This window comes from Protopterus annectens, chromosome 10.part0, assembly GCF_019279795.1.
Source record: "Protopterus annectens isolate FY-2018-M chromosome 10.part0, PAN1.0, whole genome shotgun sequence".
NCBI classification, from domain to species: Eukaryota; Metazoa; Chordata; order Ceratodontiformes; family Protopteridae; genus Protopterus; species Protopterus annectens.
Window position 1 is genome coordinate 1,183,222,140 of NC_056744.1, and position 22,966 is coordinate 1,183,245,105.

The 22,966-nt window shown below is 40.6% G+C and overlaps 1 protein-coding gene across 4 annotated transcripts in view; it reads left to right on the plus strand.

The window, feature by feature from the left end:
- The window catches only part of MAST2 (microtubule associated serine/threonine kinase 2), a 2,532,505-nt gene that overhangs the window by 1,013,554 nt on the left and 1,495,985 nt on the right, over positions 1-22,966 (plus strand). For all 4 annotated transcript variants that reach the window (XM_044085935.1, XM_044085937.1, XM_044085936.1 and 1 more), the window contains one exon: positions 5,130-5,161. In XM_044085935.1, coding sequence (XP_043941870.1) covers positions 5,130-5,161 — 32 coding nt within the window. The remainder of the gene's footprint in view (positions 1-5,129; positions 5,162-22,966) is intronic.

Genomic DNA, 22,966 nt, shown 5'->3' on the forward strand with positions numbered 1-22,966 from the left:
CCAGAGTATGGGCAGTCTTTGGGAGATGAACCTGTCCCTCCATAGGTTGTTTGGACTTTATTGGATTATTATATTATATACTGAGAACAGACTATATCTAAATTTCCCTTCTGCAGTTTTAAGATTTCTCTTTGCTTTGTGAGGGGGCAGGGTTCAGCCATTGAACCAAAGAAGAAATATATGTGAGAGCAAAGTAGCAGGAAAAATCAAGAAAAGTATAGCTGAAGAGTAGTGTTGAATTTACTGACTCTGTGTGTGTGTGTGTGTGTGTGTGTGTGTGTGTGTGTGTGTGTGTGTGTGTGTGTGTGTGTGTGTGTGTGTGTGTGTACAGAATTTACTATTATCTTACACTGCTGCTTGCTATCCAGACTTACAGTCACCACAGCAGCTCCATTATGGAGGAAATCAAAGGACATTGACCAGTTTAGCAGTACTGACCAGCAGCCCACTGAGTGTCTTGCTACACAAGTTTGGCAGTCAATTTGCATGTTTGAGTGATAAGCCCAGAAGAGAAACTGAAAAGTCCAAACTTTTAAGTTCCAGCAATACTTATACTCATTTAACTTGTGAAAGACAGTATTGTACTTTTTCTGGGTGGGTGGGTGGTCAAGTGACTCCTTGCTAGACAGTGGCTTTAAAATCAGTTCCAAAAAAAAAAAAGTTATAGTGATATGACCATTATACATCATTATTGCATGAAGTTGTTTGGTTCTAAACACTTGAAATCCAGCCTGTAAGGTGGGTGTATTCTTGGCAGGTGCTATAACAGTAATCATTTTTTTACCGTAAACAATTATAGTAGTAATATTTGCTTCCCCTACAACGTGAGAGAGCGATCAAAAACAAAATATTAAATTATCAGCTTTTCTTAGCATTCCATTTGCATTCTCTCTTTAACAAGTCATACACTAAATATTAGGAACTAGACTGTGCAAATTTGAAACCTAAAGCATGTATTTTTACAGTTCATGTTATGTGTAAATATTTTCTTAGTTTGTTGGAAATTTACAAAGGGGTTCCATGACAATAAATATTTTCGAGTAGGGGTCCTTAGTCCAAAAAAGTTTAAGAAACATTGGCCTAGATGATGCATTTGTTTTTATCCTGGGATTTGGATGATTCACAAACATTTACTGTTCTGTATGTGTAAGTTATTTTTCACATAGGTGAACTGTGGACCTAGCTGCCTCCTTTTCAGCCACAGTGTAGTTGTACTAATCACAAAATGTAACGTAGCACAGTGCTTTAAAGACAAATAGATGTTTCTTATTGCCGCAGTCATCTCTGCAAACAAGTTTTAGCTTTGTTAGTTGCATTTACTTCAGTTTTAGCTGTAATAATTTATAGCATGCAGTCTCACTCAACTGGAAAGGCTCCAAAGAATTCGAACTAAGAAAAATTAAAGGCCTCATGTCCGCCAACTCTCATGATACAATAGCATAGCTCCTGTCCTCATGTTATGTAGCCTGCCCACTGCTTTAAGGTGACATATGCCGTGATTTTCTAGCCCTGAAAGACGGTCCTTCTTGACCTCCTGTATCTTTGCAATACCAGTGACTGTGCAAGCATCCACAGAAGAGACCTAAATCTATGCCAACACATGAACAAGACTTACTGGTAAGGTAATTGGCTAACTCAACATGTTTTTAACTTGTGGAGTAATTTAATACTATAGGTCAAAGTAGTACTTTGCCCTTAAGGCTAGTCTTGATGTTTGAATAAGTATATATGAATCAGGAATATCCTGCCCGGCTCTGCTTGACTTGGGATGTGAGAACTAGTTATTTTGTGTCTTTCGGCTTTTCCCGGTTAGGGGTCGCCACAGCGGAACTCCGGTCTGCTAATGATTGGCAGCTGATTTTTACGTACCGGCTTGCCAGGCCTGACGCACAACCTCCAATGAAGGTGCGCTCATTCACGCATGTCTCCATGCAGAAGACGCTCTAGCTGAGAATCAAACTGGACAGCATCTTACTGTGAGGCAACAACGCTACCGCAGCACCACCACGGATCTGGATGTGAGAACTAGTAATCCTTCGAAAAGGATATCAAGGACTTTTAAAGGTGTATATGGTGAGGCGTCATAAATTCCCCATGACCGTTTGCCTAGTATTGTACCCATGTTCTGATCGTTTCACCTCCCAGTTTTCTTCCCTCATGTAGAGAACCAGGTAGAAAGGATATTTATGTTGGATATACAGAAGCAGCTTTGTTGATTCCATTAATAGAATCATATACAATGTTGCTTGTTCGTTTGTGTCATACAGAGTAGATGAGGTGTATGACGTACAAAACCAAACACTTTGAAAGGGAGGAGTAAGCTGTATACGACACTTTGAAGGGGAGGAGTAAGCTGTATAATGTTCTGTTATTGGAAATGTAGCTGGCCTATAGCAAGTGTGATTAGAAATTATTCTGGCGCCACAAGCTAGCTTGAAAACCATTGTCCTCAAAATTATTGTGAAACTGCAACATGTTGCCTTGTTTAACAGTTTTAACAGGCGTTACAAGCTTTCAAGGTATATAGGATCGCAGCTTGTTGTTCTGGAAAGCAGTCCTCCACTGTATACTCTCCTGAAACCTTCGCAGAGATTACTAGTTATAGTTCATGTTAGAACTCCTTGGGATTTAGCTCTAAATATACTACACATGCTACTGCAGGCAGTTCAGTCTTGTGAAGGCACTCATCAACAGTGTATTTTCAGACTGTGTGTGTAAGAAAAGCTCTGAGTAGGTATCCTGTCCATGTTCCATCCCACTTTGATGTTCCTCTTTATGTTGTTCTCCTATACTTGCTTCAGCTGTGTGTGGCTCTGCTGTATTTTTCTAAGTTAGTAAAACTGAAGTCAGCATGAGGTTGTCACCATACCCAACATTAATGTGAAACATCATCGCAAATAGAAGAAAACAGGTGCTTTAATAAAAAGTCAGAATGATCATGAACTGTAATCAGGTAGCCCATAAGTGTTCTGTTGTCAAATATCTACCATGATGATGAATAACTCACGCAGTTGTACATTCTGCAATGTAGTAGTACTATTAGTGGTCCAGAATGCTGTTCATCAGCTGTTAAAATTTACATTATTTTTATATTGATACATTGGAAATTTTATAAGTCGTTTGGTTTCTGAGCGTTTACTAACCATTATGTCATTTGCAACTGTTAGTGTAATTTGGCTAAATATTTTGTTGATCACGTAATAATTTATGTAACAGAATTTCACCAGAATGCACTTGACTCCATAGTAGTAATGCACAAGTCCCCTTTGTGCTAGTTAACTGAAAATGTGGGAATGCGTTTGACCCCTGTTTGGGATTACTTGTAGAAATTTCAGGGTCATAAATTTTGTTAGAAGGCAATTGTTCAGCATTACATGTTACTTCTGCTCCTAAGGTGCAGGTTTCAAGATTTTAATTCAGAAGAGTTATGATAAATTATCGGTTTTACTTTTATCCTTAGACTTAGGACCCTCAGGGGAGACCTAAAATAATCCCTAGAACCTACAATGTCATAAATGATTTATTTATTCATTCATTCATTCTTTCTTTGTTGACCAGGTGGGAGGGCTGATCCTTGGACTAATTTCAGCCAAGATCTAAGTACAGATTTATTTATTTATTTATTATTTGTCAACCGGGTTAGTCCAACTGAGCAGGTGCCCTTTTTCAGCGAAGATCCAGGGAGAAAAGCTCCAAAATGTGTGGTATAAACATTAACAACACAAAAAGTATAGTAGTATAAACAATTAGAGTAACAGTATTCACATATAGTTTTTTTTAATTTACATAATTACAGAATATAAAAAGATAGTACAATATAATAGTGATAACAATGCCGTTTCATCATAAACATAGGCACAGAAATAATTCTTACAGATGGTATGTATATTCAAGCAAAAGATTCAAATACAATATTTCTAGGATTATACATATACACAAAATTTGGTTTTACAACTTCTGCACAGGTTAAAAGTCTTCTGTTGCCCAACAATCTAAACTCTTTTAAAGTACCAAGGATTTATGTAAATTTAATAATACCTGCACAGCAAAGTTTCTATAGGAAAGAAGTTGGAGTCAAGAAGTGAAAGGGAATCGTGGCTTGAGAAATAGAGAGAGAGAGAGAGAGAGCGAGACAGAAGAAAATTGTAAAAGGAGGAGAGTTAGTGATTAGTGGAGCAGGTACAGCCATTAATTGGAGCAGAAGGTGTAGGTGTACTGCTAAAGGAAGATGGATTATTTGCAAGGTAAATTTAAGTTTACAATACAGGCAAGTCCCCCTGTTATGTGATAAGAATTGTTATAGCCTATGTGTGAATACAAGGGCAAGATGGGTTGGTATAGCTGGAAGCTTATCCTTGTCTGTATAGCAGATACACTTGTATGTGTTTTTAGGTGTACTCTTAATTCTTCACCTGTGGTAAGGCCAAAAGTGGGAAGGAGTAGAGTTAGGGCATTGTCCTGGTTTCTAAGACAGTAGGGGTTAGAGTTTTATTTGGGGGGTTATTATTTAGGGATGTGCAGAAAGAACTGTGTAATATGTTGGAACAGAAGCCAGTGTTTGGATGAAAGAAAATGATTCTGAGTATGGTGTTTTTGTATTTTAAAAAGTGTTGCATGTAGCATGTAAAGTAGTACGTGGTAGGACATATCGTAGCCTTGTGAAACATACTTTGCCAGAGCTTTTCTCACTTCGTTGCTTAGGTTGTTTGAAATGTAGTAGAAGTATCTCAGTTGAGAAGTAACTTTTGCAACCACATTGCCATGTGTTTTCTGAAGGAGAGTGTTTTTGAAGTATTAGGTAATGGTACTTATGCTGTCATGCTTATTGGGTGGTTTCTCTGATCAAAAGGGAAGAAGTTGTTTCAAGTTTGTTTTGGGTGCTGAAGAGCATTGTTGCAGTTTTATTGACAGTAAGTTTATTGCAGGGTTCTTACGAAGGGGGTTTAGTCTTTTCTTTATAGATTGTGTATGTAGACTTTGCAAACACTGGAACCGTTTCTTAATGAAAAAATGAAACTGGGAGTAGTCTAATGTGTTGTTAAATATGTCCAGAAATGTTCTCACTGTATAATATTTTAGGTATATCGCATATTTTCTAACAACTACTTTTATGCTTTTGTCTTTGACAGAAAGAGTTGAGTCTTCCCAGAAGAGGAAGTTTGTAAGTACTGAATTATTTATTAACCATTGTTTGTGTTTTTGATTAAGAAATCCTTTGTAAAGCTCTGAAGAGATCCTACTCTTTTTTTACAGGAGAAAAAAAACACAGCCTTGCACTCAGGATAATATCGACAGGATACTGGAAAGGCTGTTCTTACAAGAACAGAGAATGCCTTCTGTATTGTTGTGCAGCTGGTCTCACTTGTTGCTCATTGTCAACCCAGATGAACACACTTTCCCTTTCTGTGATTACTAGTCATCTTCTGTGCTCTGAGAAATGGCAGTTTATAACCATGAAGCAGGGTTGTCTACAAGCAGAAGTTCCACTGTTCCTTGTTTATATATGCTCATGTCGAGCACTGCCAGTGTGTGCGGTCGTTGTCAGATTTTGCCTTTGTTATTGATCCCATGTCCTTGGTGGCCATATAGGCCCAGATACACAACCCTTAAAAGCAAAAAAAAAATAGAGTGACTTTCCCAGGCTTGTAAACCTTAAAGAAGCTGACACTGTGCCTTTGGACTAATTGTCATGGAGGAGTGCATTTGTTATTTTTCTGCTATTTTCTTAGTGGTACAGTTGCTGTTGCTGTTGTTTTTCATGCACAGAAGAAGCTGCTTACAGGGCAAACTTTTCACGAGTTCAAATAAAGAACAACTTTCTATGAGTTTATCAACAAAAAAGTTGCTTCATATTTTGTATTTAGTGTAAATAGTTACATTTTCATATTTTGACTTGCATTGTACAGCTTTGTTTTCTCATCAGAGCCTTTCATATTCTATAGTCATACGTACTGGTCAGTTATTTCCACAAGAAGAAAATGTTAACGTCCCAACATGAAGTGTTGTCCTTCTATTGTCTTTAAACCTTTACGGCAGAGTAACAAATGAAAGTTTGGTACAGTTGTTTTTTATTCACTTTTTTGAAAATTTGCAGTGAATATTTGTGTGTACTGCTCATATGCTGGCAACAAACGTCATGAGCATTCTTTTCCTTTAACACGTTTGTCAGTTGTGGGCTTTTATAAGTTGCACGTTTTACTGTGTTGAATGTGTATCCATCTCTGGTAAAGTCATTCATTAATAAGCCAGCTGAATTCTGAGATCTTTCGCTCACTTATGCTATGATTAACTGAAGCTGAGAGGCGCCGGAAGCTGCTGAGGACTGGAGGGGCGGAGGGTGAGAGGCACACTTAGTGATCTAAAAAGGGCAATCTGCAGCATTTAGTAACTGCCTCTATCCATTAGTGCCATGAGGGGCAATCCTGGAGTACATTTTCTATTACTCAACCTTAGATCTAAGTTGCATTTGAATATAGACAGGGATGAGCTTTGTTTTACTTGAATGGATAGTCTGTTCTGAAACAGTGATAGTGTCTGTGATATATATCCATCTCTTCACAACATTCAGTTTAGATACCTGGACTGAATATTTCTGATGCCATTTGACTTGCTGCTGTTCAGTAGGTCCATCTGTGCTAGGTCGGAGGATGCCTTGTATGCCAGACACGTCACCTCTAAGCACTCTGTAGGATACTGAGTATAGTGATAAATATTTGAGGTGGTCCAAGCAAGACCTGTTGTTTAGGACTTGCATCTCTTTAGCAAGGTATCTCTGTGGGTGTTCCAGTTGTTGCATGGGTCTGTACAGATACATGCCAAAGTGGGCATTATACAAAATGATTGACCTAATGAGGACTTTGTAAAGGCGGACAATAACATCTCTAGATCTAGTCACAATCAATTTGGTTATAAGCTGTGCAATATAGAAAGACTTTCTTATGACTCTGGGCACATGTTGGTCAAAAGTTAGGTCATTGTACACACAAGTTCCCAAATGCCAAACAACTGGGTCAGTTCTCAGGGGGCAATGTCAGTTTGTTAGTTCCCTTGATTAGATGACTTCCCAAAGGATACGATAATGTATTTCTTGGAGTTTAGTTTCAGTTCATGATTCTGGCAACAGTTATTGTTTGGGACAAAGCTTCCTGCGTGATGGTTAAGTCATTTGTGGATTCAATAACTGCTCCTAGTTTGGAGTCATCTCAGACTTAGTCAGCCAAAGCCCTTTGGCATTTCCTTTTACTTTTTGAGATGTATATGCCAGACAGAAAAAGTCCCGGCACTGAACCCTGGGTGACTCCATTGGTGATTGGTCTCTCCCCTTATTTTGATCTCATGTATCCTGTGAGTAAGCATACATGTATATGTTCTTTGATTCATCTTCCTGATTGTATTAAATTATATTCCTTGTATAAAACAGAACCACTTGTTAGAATGTGTTTTAAATTTGTAGTGTGGAACAGTCTTCTAGTAAACAATGAAACAAAATAAATGTATGAACCAATAAAGAAAAAAATACCCATTTCAGAAAATCTCAACCATAAAAGGCCACTCAAACGTCTGTCATTACAATCAACCAATATCAGTAAATATGCAAAATATCTGCAGAAGTAAGTCATCTAAATCATTCCACATTGAAGGGATCTGTAACTAATGAAGAGGTTGCTGCTAGTAAACAACTTTATATTTCATTATTTCATCTACAAATAAAGTGCCTGTTGCCACTGACGAATAAATTGTCAATGCTACATTAAAAAATTATAAGCTAGTAAGTTTGCAATGGGGAATGGATGGCAAACTGATGACAGGTTCATAGTTACTAGGTAACTCCTCCAAAGGAGAACATTCATAGGACTGCAGCATCCACTCCCTTTAAAGTACAATACAGTACAGTGTCAGCAATCCATCTGCATACTGTGGGAGTGGAACCCACAGCCTTCTGCATCAAAACCAAGTATACTACCTGTTATGCTACTAATAATGCATGCAACTTAGCATAAGTAGCACTAAACTGCTCTTCCCCTGCAGCTCTCAGCTCATTGTAAAATCCACTTGACACTCAACTACATTTCTCCACTTCACAGCACAAGAAATCTGGAAAAAGCCAAACTTTTTTTTTGGGGGGGGGGCAAATGCCCAAAACCAGGGACACATTTTAAATATTGCTTGTATAATCTTTGAAAGTTGCTAAAATAAAGTGTTTTGTGTTACCATGTGTTTCCTGAAAGATAGGAAGACTGAAACTTGAAGGACTACCATTATTTAGTGAATTCAGTTCTAACTGATTTGCCAGAAAAACAACAAATTTTAAGAGGAACAGACCAAAAGTATGAGCCAAATATTCTGTGAAAATCTGGACAGTTGAGATCTATGGACTCATCTCCCTGAATCACAAGTGATGGTATGGGTAGAGAATTCAGGCTCTTGTTTGAGCCTGAGTAACACTAAACAGGTATACCTAACTGGGGCATTTTACACACACACACACACACACACACACACACACACACACACACACACACCAGCATGACTCTGGCTCTGGCAGCACCAACGGAACAGTGGCAGCATAACTCCTGTAACACAGAGCAGTAAAGGAACAAGAACAGCTAGTTTAGTTAGTTTAACGTCCGTGCACAAATCTACATTAGCATGAAAACTCCACTTCATTAATTTTTCCCGACAGGTCTTGCAGCTGTAAAAGTGTGTGGGGGGCTCCCCCTCCCCCTGGCTGTATGCTTCCAGCACTCATGCTGAAGCTCAACTCATATGTTAACAAAGATGATGACTTTCTTTTAACTTTTCTAGTGTACAATTTGACTTTGGTGCACGCATCAAAGGCTAATTATTACTGTAGTTTTGTATGAATGACCACATTTGTATTTTCTTTGTAAAGAATATTTTTATCTGCTGGACCGGTGTTTCCTGATGACACACAGGTAACACTTTCTATCTGTAAATGTCCTTCAAGTGTCCTTCACCTTATCTCCACCCTACTTTATGCCTCTCCAATATATACCAACCTAAGACAATGTGATCTAAACAAGCTAGAGACCTGCTACAACAAAATCACCAAATTCGCCACAGGGGCATCCTACCATAGTCACCACTGTCTCTCACTTGCTGAACTGGGCTGGCTTGAACTCCCTCACCTCCTTCAGTGGTATCAACTCTCACTCGCCCACAAACTAGTAAACCATCCACTAAATGTCCCATCCCTCCAGAATCTACTCCAACCCTATCGCACCACCAGACCACTAAGATCCAGCAGCAAAAATCACTTGCAGATCACTAAAGCCAATAACTCTGCTGGTGAAGCACTATTCTCTTGTGTCATAGCCAAATTATGGAACTCACTCCCACCCACAGTTACCTCCATACCATCATGCACCTAATTCAAAACTTTACTAAAAGCGCAACTAAAAACATGCTGGCTATGCCCTTGCAATTCCCACTGTAATATCATCCACCCCATCCAACCACTACCTTTCTTTCCACTCCACTAACTACCTTGGTTATAGGAAGCTCAGATGCTCATAAGCTAGTACTTATTATACAGCACAAACTTCTTTTTCTTGTAACATTTGTTAATGTCTGGTATGCACTTCACATATAAAGATTCTAGTTGTCTACTGATGTACTATGTTCTTCATCTGTAAATATGTTGTAAGTAATTGCTATGTAAATTGTTATTCTCTATGTAATCCAATGTATATACTGTCTGTTTATTTTAACTGTGGAGCTTTTCTCCCCGGGCCTCCGCTGAAAATGGACCTACGTCCAGTCGGACACTCCCGGTCAACAAATTTAAATAAATAAAATTAAATAAAATAAATAAAATAAAAGTGTTGATTTTTTATAAGGGAATAAAATTGATGACCTCTGTTGTACCAAACAGTTTAAACTATTATAACCTTAAGAACAAACTATACAAACTATATACATCTGAAGGTTTATATGATATTTAACATGAAATATTATTTTCATTCCAATTTTAAAGGTTTGGTTTTGGAATATTTTTTATCACTGTAACCATAACAATCAGAAATAATACATTCTTATGAGTCCTTGGTAGTTTCCCTTGGATTCACTTTTCCAGCACTTTTTCCATTGTTCTTGCACTGGACAGGCAGGGGCACAATATTTCCTGTTCTCCATAGTCTACCTTCTCCAGTCCCATTTATCTCTAATATATTTTTTGTCAACCATGGCACCCGTCCAGGGGAGCCTGCAGGGGTGTGCAAACCCAGAGCCCCCCCCCCAAATGCAGTCATTCCAGCATCCCATTACTTTACTCTTTCTGCCCAGTTGCCATAAACACTGTTCAAAACTCTGTGTGCTTACTGTTTTATGCTTTACTTCTACAATGATTACAGATATTTGGATTTAATTTACAACTTCTATTTCAAATTTTGTAGCACAAACACTGATAGACATTTGCTAAACAAAGCAACAGTCTTACAATGAAAACAGACTTAGCATTAAAATTTTTCTACCTTTGAAACTCACATTCTCTGAAACAGCATTGAAACCCACATTCAAAGAAAATGCATGTGGCTAGTGGCAGGTTAAGTTTACCTTTGGGCTGTTTTCAAATCATAGGCCACTTGCACACACTTTTAGGACCATGCAAAAGTTCTTTGATTCACCTTCCCGATTGTATTAATTATAATATATAATTCAGTTATATCCCTTGTATGATACAGCACCACTTGTTAGAGTGTGTTTTAAATTTATAGCTTTGAACATTTTTTTCAGTATGAAATGAAACAAGATATGTGAACCAATGACAAACTGCCCAGTTCAGAACATTTCAACCATAAAAGGCCACTCACTTCTGTCATTACAAACCACCAATATCAGCCAGTATGCACAATCTCTACAGAAGTAAGTCATCTGAATAATTCCACATTAAAGAGATCTGAAACTAATGAAGGGTTTGTTGCTAGAAAACTTTATATTTCAGTATTTCATCTACAAATTCAGTGCCTGCTGCCCTTGAAAAATAAATTGCCTGTATGACATTAAAAAAATGGTAAGCTGTTATATTGCAATAGGGAATGGGCGGCAATCTGAAAAACAGATTCACATTTACTAGACATCTCATCCAAAGGAGGACATACTCAGGACTGCAGCATCCCACCCCCCTTAAGATACAAATGTACATGCTGTGGGAGTAGAACCTACAGCCCTCTGCATCAAGATGCAAGCATGTTACCTGCTGTGCTACTAACACTGCTTTAAAATTCTATACCACAACAGTGATACCATTGTTAAACAAAACAGTTATACATTTTAAGCAAACTTAGCACGAGCAGCAGTAAACAACTCTTCCCTTGAAGTTCACAATTCCTTATAAATGCACTTGAAAATAAATTCCACCTGCTAATTCAACTAGGGCATTTCACTTTCTGTGTCTCACACACACACCTCTTAAACAGTTAAACACGTGCAAACCTACCTTTCACTTGTACATTCATCCGTAGTCCGAACATCTTCTGGAATTGAAATTCCGCTTGGTGTGGAAGATGAGGACGTAAACCATTGGTCGCACAGACGCAAGAGACCAAAACAAGTCACAGACACCGCTTGTGTTTGTGCAACTGGACAAAAAAAAGGGCATGCTTAAAGAAGAACACCCAAAAAAAAAAAAAAAAAAATATATATATATATATATATATATATATATATATATATATATATATATTTTTAGTAAAATGAAAATTAATCTCCTGGCCAGCTGGTTCCAGTGGGGTGCTAGTGCATCCCTTTGCACTTGCCTGCGGGCGCTCTTGCACACATCTGTTCCTTAATCTTTATTCTTCCATGCATCTCCAGTCAGCTCCATTTCACAAATTCCCTCTGCTACAATGTGTATTGTTCTGTTCTTTGGTTTAAAGTGTCACACAAAAAGTCTGACTGACCCAAAAAAAAACTGCTTTGCTTTATCAAAATCAGTATTTCAAGGCTTACATGCAGCTTGTTATTTAATTTATCCTGTATATTTTGTGTTGTGGTGAAAAATACACAACACCTTATGACAAAAAAAAAATGGAGTGACCTGTAGTCATGTACAACACTAGCAGCTTCTGTTAGAAGTTCTGCTGACGCAAGCATACATGCAAATATGAATTTGCTTTGTGTCTGGGCTGGTTGAGAGAGAGAACCTAGGGATGTTCGTCATGTTTCACTGTTGCAGTCATTACATTAGGGTTATCTGCTTGCAGTAGCCCTCAGTCGGCCTGATTAACAAAGTCTTGGGTCCTGCGTCGGTTGCTGTCACTTCTTCCATGATGTCAGGTCATCGGGGGGTATAAAACATGCAGCTGTCTCCATTACATCAGTCTTTCTTGCCGTGCGGTGCCCGAAGCAGAAGCAGTTTGCAAGTGCCTGTCGGCTGACTCCTGAAATTTTCATTTTCGAGTTTCAGAACCGAAACTAAAGCCAAGTACCCTATTGGGGAAACTTTTTCTTGCTCCTTACCGATGTCAGTAAAAGTTAATAATTGCATTACTTGTGGATAGCATATACCTCATAAAGATTTTCATTCGTACTGTATTCCTTGCCTACCTTACCTTGCTGTCGTTTTTGTGCTTTATTTAATCAGTGCACTATCCGTCGTCTGTATATTTTTGCCTCTAAATATTTCGGTTCTCCGTTTAATTATCCAGAAATGTCGTCGGTTAGCCATCCAACTACTGGGATTTCAAAAAAACTCAAAGATAAAGACAGAGACAGGCCGCCGAGGTCCAAAACTGTCGACAACGCTTCTCCTAAGTCAGTCGCCAGTTCGCCGGTACTCAGTGAGGTGCTTTCGCAGCTCCTGATACCCGATAATTCTGATTCGCAGGCCTCTACTGAGACCCATTCGGAGTCCGGTATGCCATGAGATGCTTCAACTATGGAACCCGTGGATATCTCTACTTTGGATGGGTCCGGAGCCGCTGTGCAGGCACTGGCTTCTGAGGGTGTATTCAGGCCTACGGACTTGCATATTAAACTGACACCTCCTTCTTCATTTAGGCCTAAATCTCAATCTCGAACCATACCTAAAAAACTGATGCCCAGGCTGCATGCTCAGGTCTCTATGCCTAAAAAACAAATTATAAGAATGGCTGAAGATCTTATAACTCTAATCAGGGGAAGCCAACCTCCCCCTTCTAAGAGACCTAGGACTGAAGTTGTTTATGAATCTTCTGACCAACATTCTGATTTTTCTGATGGTCTGTATTTGCCCTTATCTACCTATGAGGATTCTGATGCAGAGGACTGTCTTCCCTCTGCTTCACCTCCAGAGGATTTTTCTTTTGGTAAAACCTTACATACTCTAAGGGAGCATTTCCACTGGGAAAGCCAGGATTTTTCTGATTCAAAAAAAGAGGCTTAGGGATTTCTTACTCCTGCCTCAGCATAGGCCTTTAGCTATTCCTCCTATACTAGACATTGTTGATGATGCTTTTTTGGAATCTAGTTTGGCACCTGATTCTTTGCCTCCTGCTCCCAGAAAACCTGACAGATATTACAGGGTTCCTGATTCACACAAGTTCCTTTTTAAAAATCCTGTTGTGGATCCAGAGACTATTTCACAGGGACCCAAGGGCATTAAGGCTTCTACTGCTAAAAATCCTACCCCTTCTAATAGAGACTCCAGGGCGCTGGATATATGAGGTAAGAAGGTTTACACTTCTGCAACCTTGGCCGTTAGGGCTTTAAACTGCCAGTTTCATATGTTAAAGTATCAGCATCATGTTATTGGATTGCTTAAACAGAAAATTATGTTGATTCCTGAATGTGCGGAAAATAAAGAATTGCAGGATTTAATGCATTCTGCTGAACAGGTTGGAAAACATACTTTGCAATGTGGATATGATTCATTAGAGGCCTCTTGCAGGGCTGCTCTTACTGGGTCTGTGCTCAGAAGACATGCTTTGCTTAAGGAGCAATCTTTGCCTGATCATGTTAAAGCTAAATTGTTGGGTGCTCCCTTAAATCAGGACCGCCTGTTGGGCAACAAGGCTGAGGAAGTTCTTGAAAAGATGGAAGATAAAGCTAAATCTATGCAAACTGTTAAAGATTTCTTACAAGTTCAGCCTCCTAGATTTAGTAGGCGCTGGCCTTCTAAGAATTGGTCCTTTCCAGCCCCTTCCAGGTCTTCTCAAGCCAAACCCAGACACAGCAGAAACCCCAGGTTTCAGTCCCAGGAGACACTCAAGACTAAGTAGTGGGGGGTTTCCGCACCCAGGGAGTAGTAAGACCCCCCCCCTATGGAAAACTGTCTCAATGACTTGCTTTTAAAACTTCCAAGCACTTCCATCTGAATGCTCCTTTAGGTGGGACGATTGGTCTGCAGGCCAAAAACTGGGAACTCTTTACCCAGGACAAATGGGTTTTAAATATAGTGTCCCAAGGATACAGATTTCACTTCCACACCTTACCAACACCAAGTGGGTGGCCAGATCTACCCCCAAAACAGAGGGCAGAGGCCCAAAATCAAGTACTCTCTGTCTTAAACATGGGAGCTATTCATTTGGTACCAGAAGAGGAAAAGGGACAAGGGTTCTATTCTAGACTTTTTCTGGTATCCAGAAAAGGCAATACATGGCATCCTATCCTGGACATTTCTACTCTAAATACCTTTCTGGTGATTCCAAAATTCAAAATGCTGACTCTTCACCAGCGGCTTCCTATGCTAGGCAAAGATGCATGGTTGGCAACACTAGACTTAAAAGAAGCATACCTGCACATCCCTATCAGGGAGTCTTGCAGAAGATACCTACGCTTCAAAGCAGGTGACATGCACTATCAGCTCTCTGCACTGCCCTTTGGCTTATCTACTGTGCCCAGGGTATTCACAAAGTGCCTAGCTCCAGTCATTGCATTCTGCAGGCAAAGAAATATTCAAATATAGCCATACCTGGACGATTGTCTAATTCAGGCAGAAAGCCAGGACATATTTTTGAATCATCTTGCCTTTGTTCAAAGGGTACTGGCTTATCTGGGGTACACCATAAACGAAAAGAAATCACACCTGGTACCCTGTCAACAAATTATATTCCTGGGAGCAAGCTTGAATACAGCTTCCCAGATGGCTTTCCTCACGCCAGAGAAACAGACTCATTTGACAACCTACTTCAAACAAGTGGCCACAAAAACCCAGTTATCTGCAAGGCAAATACTGCAGGCCTTGGGGTTCATGGCCTCCTGCATTCTTCTAATTCCATATGCAAGGCTGCATATGAGGAAACTGCAAAGGTATCTCAAAAGCCTATGGTGTCAACATTCACAGGATCTAGAAGCTATGATTCCTATCATACCTTGTCTACACCTAGAGTTCCTTTGGTGGGCAGAGGCCTGCCACCAAAACAAGGGACTACCATTCACACTACCCCCTGCCACCCAAACCTTAACAACAGATGCATCAGACTATGCATGGGGGGCTCAACTGACAGGGAAGTGCATTCATGGCAAATGGAACCCAAGTCAAATGCACCTACACATAAATCAAAAGGAAATGTTAGCTGTACAGAATGCTCTGACAGCCTTCGGGGACCACATTCTTCCAGGGCAACTAATGGTAAAGACGGACAACACCACAGTCATGTGGTACATAAACAAGCAGGGGGGTACACACTCTTACCCCCTCTGCAGACTAGCCATGGCATTGTGGAACACAGTCTTGAGCTACCAAGTGGATTTACAAGTTCAGTTCCTGCCAGGAAAACTAAATACGCTGGCAGATGGACTAAGCAGAAACCTCATGGACCCACACGAGTGGAAGCTGGAACCAAGGCTTTTCAACATGTTGACAAGCAAATGGGGGAGCCCAGATGCAGACCTGTTTCCCTCCCCCCAGAACCATCAATTGGACAAATTTTGTACAAGGATTCCCCACAAACTAGCTTGGAAATTGGATGCTCTATCCTTCAGTTTATGCCTTTCTTCCTCTGCCTCTGCCCTCCAAGGTACTACTAAAGATCAAAAATGAAAAGCCAAGGACAATTTTAATTGCACCAGATTGGCCACACCAACACTGGTACCCCCTCCTGCGCAGTGTGTCATGCCTGGCCCCATGGCACCTGCCTCAGACTTCTTCCCTGTTGTCTCAGCAGGAGAACCAGATTCTGCACCCTCAGCTTGCAAACCCTGAACTTAGCAGCCTGGCTAATTACCTAATATCTCCTTTACCACCCCTCAGTAAATCAGTGAAGGATATCATTTTGGAAGCTAGGAGGCCTAGCACTTGAAAATTCTATGCTGCAGAATGGAAAAGATTTTGTACCTGGAATCAATCTCAAGGGATGAGCGCAGCAGTGCCCAGTTTATTTCAGATTCTACAATATTTGACGGAGATGCTTCATAAGGGCTTGTCCTTTTCCTCCATCAAAAATTCATGCCTCAGCCATTTCAGCTCATTATAGCACAGGGCCCTCCCCTCTTCTCTCACCCACTGGTCAAGCAGTTCCTCAGAGGGGCCAAAAATTTAAAGCCACTGAAGAGAGCTCCAACTCCAGCCTGGGACCGTAACTTTGTCTTGGAGAAACTCACTCTTCCTCATTTCAAGCCAGATGCTACTGCAGATTTAAATTCCTTTCCTGGAAAACAGCTTTACTTTTAGCAATTACTTCTGCAAGAAGGGTATCCGAGTTACAGGCCCTTATGGCAGTGGAGCCTTTCATCATCTTTCATGTGGACAGGGTATCCCTCAGAACCAATATCCAGTGTGGCTCTTAATCAGTCCATTCATTTGCTTACCTTCTTTCCTAACCCACAGAACAAAGGGGAATGGATACTGCACTCTTTAGATGTGCACAGACAACTGAGATTCTACTTGGACAGGGCTAAACCTCAAAGTAAATCTGAACAACTGCTGGTGGCATTTGCTGTAGGTACAGAGGGGAAAGCTATTCCAAAGCAAACCATTTCAAAATGGATAGGTCACTGCATTCATTTCTGCTATAAGTACCATGGAAAACCTATCCCACAGGGCGTCAGACCCCATTCAACCAGGGCTGCATCTACCTTTACAGCCTTTCTCAGGGGCGTCCCTACACGGGACATCCTAGAAGCTGCTACTTGGAGTTCTGTACATACTTTCACCAAGCATTATAATTTGCCAATTTTCTCTAAATTCAGAGCTGGTTTTGCCACCGCAGTCTTGCAGGGCCTTATAGCTGGTCCTAATTCTATTTAAATTCCTCCTCCCATCCTTAGCTTGGGAATGTACCAAAATGTAATGACTGCAATAGGGAAACACGAAGAACATAGTACAGTTGTGTACACTTACCATAAATGTAGATGTTCAAGTGTATTCACTGTTGTAGTCCTGGTTATCCTCCCTCCAGCCCCCTTTCTTCTTTTGGTTATACCTCTACTCTCACTTACTATGCTCAAAAAGCTTTTTGGTGTATTTGCTTTTTTGTTGGAGGTATGTCCTTGAATTATAGATTTAATTGCTTCCCATTAGGGGTCACCTGACATCTGGGGCAAGAAGAACTGATGTAATGGCGTCGGCTGCATGTTTTATACTCCTGACGACCTGACGTCATGGAAGAATGGACAGCAACCAACGCAGGACCTAAGACTTTTTAATCAGGCCGACTGAGGGCTACTGCAGGCAGATAACACTAATGTAATGACTGCAACAGTGAATACACTCGAACATCTACATTTATGGTAAGTGTACACAACTGTACTTTCTGTGTGCAGAGCCATGCAAGGTCTTCAGTTCCATCTGTGGTGTTTTAAGAAAATGGCTTCACCCCCCCCCCCAAGTTTTTTTTTTTTTTAATTAAATCTTCAAAGTGTAACCAAAGATAAATAAAATACAGATCCGTTAGGTAGCTTATATACCATTTTACTTGATTTCACTTTTGTTTTCTCATTCACATAATCTGTGGACTCCAACTGATGTGACAGTGCTTTCCAGTCTAAAATTTATTGTACAAGTCAACTGTAAAATTATTATCCTAATGTGTTACATACTTGTTTTGTATTTGCTAGGTTCTTAATGTATGATTTCATCTGTTGTATGCCTGTATTTCTGGGGCTGAGCTTGAAAATAACCCTGTTAGATCAGTTTTCTACTCTGGTTAACAAATAAAATAGATGCTAGTTAAGTGTGAATTAAAGAATCAAATAAAAATTATTAGTATTTAAAACAGAAAACAAGATCCATAAGTACAGTAACTGGATTCAGGTCCAGCGTAGGGTAGCTCCATGATAATTTGATATAAAACTTCTCTGTGGTGCTTTCCAGAGTGTGATTTTTTTCTTGAACTTGGGAGACAGCTTGTTTGCCTTTAAATACTTAGCTGTATAATAGGAAGATTTTGTCGAGGAAATCCCTTTCAGAGTAGTCCACTGGGTTGTTATGTAAGTGTTTACTAAAGCACATAATGCTGTAAACAGTAATACAGCCCAAAATTTAAGATGCACTGCTGCCAGGGCAAATTGTGTACTGATGGTAAGAGCAGCATCAGAGAGTGCGTACAAAATGAGTTTCCTGTATGAAGGCCTTCTGAATGCTTGTAAGGCTCCAAATGGACCAGCAAAGACAAAACTACAGTAAAATTTGTTAACTTGAGTTGCAGTAGCAAAAGTTAAACTAATAATGCCTGTGCAAGGGGAAACATGTCTTGCTCTAGCAAATTGTCAAGATTATGTAGGGCTAGTGACGAAGATTTAGTATGTGCTACTGTATAATCTATACTTCCCATGCATAGGTCCCCTTAAATTATCAATGGTATGATCCCAGATATTTTCATTAGGGGTAATATTTAATTATAGCCTATGGGGTGAGTAAGGCTAACTTATAACCCAATGGGGTAGGTTATTTCAAGTACAAAAAAGGAAAATGGCTAAGCTTGAAATGGCCTCCAAGGGCAGCTAGCCCAGTACTTACATATAACCCTATGTAGTTAGTAATACATAAATTATAGAAAAAATACCCATATATTATAGATTTTCTTATACTCATTATATCATAATAAAAACTACAGTTTAACACAGATGACTGCCACATAGTCAGTTATAATTCTTCTTGCTGTTCCATAACTAAATAGGCTGAATAAGGCATTACTTTTCCATTTTCAAAACTATCCTAGGGAATCCATTCCATCTTGAGAATAACACATAGAAGCATTCATTAATTAGTAGTGTTAAGAAAAAAACATGCATGTTATGGAAGAAGAGCAGTATGGATGTGGATGCATTTGATAAAAATGCAGTGTGTACATTTATTAGGATGCAGAGAGGACTGTATAGAAGAGATATGTATGCCGTTGATTGCTGTGCATATTCAGGGTTTTTGCAGGGAGCATTTACAGACAGGTGGGTCTTTTCATGTTAAAGTCATCCATCTAGTAGGGTGCTACATTTAGTGGGAGCAAGCTGAGAAAGACTGAAAGTCTTGGTGATTGTGTGACATGATAGTAATGTAATCAATCTATTGTATACATGAAGAAGATTGTTTAATACGATAATGCTTTTTTTTGTCCATAAATTATTATTTTATAGATGTTCTTCATTCCACATTGCTGCAGTCCTAACCATTGGGGGTAGTCCGCTGTCCAGTCGGCCCGAATACCAAAGTATATGGCTGACGTCGGTCAAGCGCATTAGACTGATGTCAGGGCGTCAGGGTACTAATGCGCATGCCCGACGTCATATCCTCAGTCTTTTTTGCCGCATGGTCCGATGCAGAAGCAGTTTTGCGAGTGCAGGTTGGCGTTCTGAAAAATTTCTGAAGTCGGAGTTTCAGACCGAATCAAAGTTGGCTAAGTACCCGTTGGGAACATTTTGGTTTTTCTTGCCTCAGTATTTAACGGATGTCAGAAAAAGTGAATAACTGTATTTCTTGTGGGAAGCAGATACCTCATAGGGATTACCATACTTTGTGTATACCTTGTTTAGGGCCTGAGCACGGCGTTGTTGGTTGCGCTCTTGTGCTAGATTTAACAAGCACAATTAAGAGAAGGTTAGACTGTGCCAGGTTAGTGTTTGGGAAGCGTTGTAATTATATAATGCCGTCGGATGCTCCGGCCGCTTCGTCAAAAGCGCAAAGACAAAACAGCAAAGCCTAGGGTTGATGAACCGGCAGTCCCGGACGTCGGTTCTTTAGAAACTCAGTGGAGCCAGAGGTTTTGCCAGGAGTTTCTTTGGAGTCTCAGGCAGAGACTTTACTGTTACAGGATGTGCCCTCTCAGGAGGTAGGCCAGGCTGAGGGGGCTTCTCAGGTGACTGTTCTTCCCTCTCTTCCCAAGGTAGTTAGAGCCTCTCCTTCTGTTTCCAAAACTTCTTTGAGAGGTAGGCCAAGTTTAGCTTCAGTGGGGGCTTCTCCTAGCACTTCAGGTTCTGTGCCTAAGAAACATATGCTTAAAATGGCAGAAGATTTAATTACTATGATTAGAGGCTCTATGCCCCCTCCTGATAAGAGGCCTAGGGTGGAACCTGAGTTTGAGGGTTTTGAACAGTGCTCAGAGGCTTCTGAGTCTTCTCGGAAGACTTGCAGGAGTATCCTCCTTATTCTGATTCTGATGTGGATGATTCCACTCCTACAGCTTCCCTCCTGAGGATTTCTCATTTTCAGAGACTCTGCATTCCATGAGGGAGCACTTTAAATGGGAAGGCCAAGATTACTCTGATTCAGAAAAGGCTTAGGGAATTCTTATTTTACCCCAGCATAGGCCCTTAGCTATACCTCCTGTGTTGAATGTGGTGGAAGATGTTTTGCAGAGGCTTCCCTGAACCCTGATTCTTTGCCTCCTGCCCCTGTTAAACCTGATAGGTACTATAGGGTGCCTGAAGCTCATAAGTATCTGTTTAAGAGTCCTAGGGCAGACCCGAAACTATTTCTCAGGGGTCTAAAGGTGTTAAGGCCTCTGTTGTTAAAAATCCTGTTCCCACTGATAAAGAGGCAAGGGCTTTGGATAGGTGGGGAAAGAAAGTGTATACTTCTTCCACTTTAGCCATGAGGCGTTGAATTGTCAGTTTCACATGCTAAAATATCAAAATTATCTCCTTTCACAATTGAAATCTAAGGTGGATGCTTTGGCGGAAGGTATAGAGTGTAAAGAGTTGCTGGATTTAGTTCATGTGTCTGAACAAGTGGGTAAGCATTCTTTGCAATGTGGTTTTGATGCTGTGCAGGCCTCCTCGAGGGTGGCTGCCACTAGTTCTGTTCTTCGCAGGCATGCCTGGTTGAGGGATCAGAATTTAGCAGAGCATGTTAAGACTAGGATTTTGGATGCTCCTTTACAGTCTGATGTGTTATTTGGTTCGCCTGTGGAAGCAGTTTTAAAGAAAATGGAGGACAAAGCTAAGTCTATGCAAACTGTTAAAGATTTTTTGCAGGTGCAGCCACCGAAGTTTAGTAGAAATTGGCCTACTAAGGGATGGACATATCCTGCTTATGATTCTCAGTCTAGGGGTAGGTCTAGGCGTGGTAGGGGCAGAGCTCAAGGTTCTTTTAGGCCTAGAACAGGGGGTTCACCTGCTCAGACTTCTGGTGAGGGCAGGGGTCAGTCCTTTCGTAAACAGACCCAATGACCTGCCTTTTCAGCTGCCAGTAGATTCTCGTCTGGCAGCTCCTTTGGGAGGAAGACTGTCTCTTTTCAAAGAAAATTGGGATTTAATCACTCAAGACAGATGGGTGTTGGATATCATTCACCACGGTTACAGGTTTTATTTCCATACATTGCCCCCTTTCAAAGGCATGCCAGACGTTCCCCCTCCACAAAGGAAAGAGGCTCACAAGCATATTTCTCTGTTACTCCAAATAGGGGCCATTCAGCCAGTCCCTGTACCAGAAAGGGGCCTAGGATTTTACTCTCGCCTGTTCCTAGTACCAAAGAAGGGGAACACGTGGAGACCAATTTTGGATTTATCTATCCTCAACACTTATCTGGACATTCCCAAGTTCAAGATGTTGACGTTACAACAGCTTTTACCTCTGCTGGGCAAAGATCATTGGATGGTAACTTTAGATCTCAAGGAAGCTTACCTTCATGTGCCTATAAGACTAAGTTGCAGGAAGTATCTGCGTTTTCGAGCTGGAAATTCTCATTATCAGTTCTCTCGTTGCCCTTTGGCTTATCTACTGCCCAGAGTATTCACAAAGGTTCTGGCTCCAGTGATAGCTTACTTCAGGCTAAAAGGAATTCAAATCTATCCTTACTTGGGCGACTGCCTGATTCTGGCTCAAGAAAGGAAGACCTTCTACAGCATCTGGAATATGTCATAGCAGTGCTAAGATGCCTAGGGTATTCTGTGAGCGAAATAAAGTCCAGTCTAGTACCCTCTCAAGACATGTGCTTTCTGGGTGTGAGACTGAATACAGCAGCCCAGATGGCTTTTTAACCCCGGACAAGCAACAGAATCTTTCCAGTTACTTCCATCAACTATCTCTTCAGTCCGGGCTGACTGCAAGGACAGTCCTTCAAGCCTTAGGGTTCATGGCATCTTGTATTCTGGTGCTTCCCAATGCCAAACTGCATATGAGGAAGCTGCAATGGTATCTCAAAAATGTGTGGACACAGCACTGCCAGGATTTGGACACTGTCATTCAAATAATACCTTGCATTCAAAAGAATTTTTGTGGTGGGCTCAGGAATGTCACCTAAACAAGGGACTCTCTGTGACCCGGCCAGAGGCGAGTCAGATTTTAACGACAGATGCCTCGGACATTGCTTGGGGAGCTCATCTAAATGGAAAGTGGATACAAGACAAGTGGCCTGCCAGACTACAGCATCTACATATCAACATGAAAGAGATGTTAGCAGTCCAGTTTGCATTAATGGCTTTCAAGGAGTTACTTCTTCCTGGGCAGGTGTTGATTCTATCAGACAACACAACTGTCATGTGGTACATCAACAAACAAGGGGAACACATTCTTATCCTCTATGCAGCCAACCAATGTTTTTATGCCAGACTCCCCTCACCTTCCAACTAACTCTTCAGGCAAGCTTTCTGC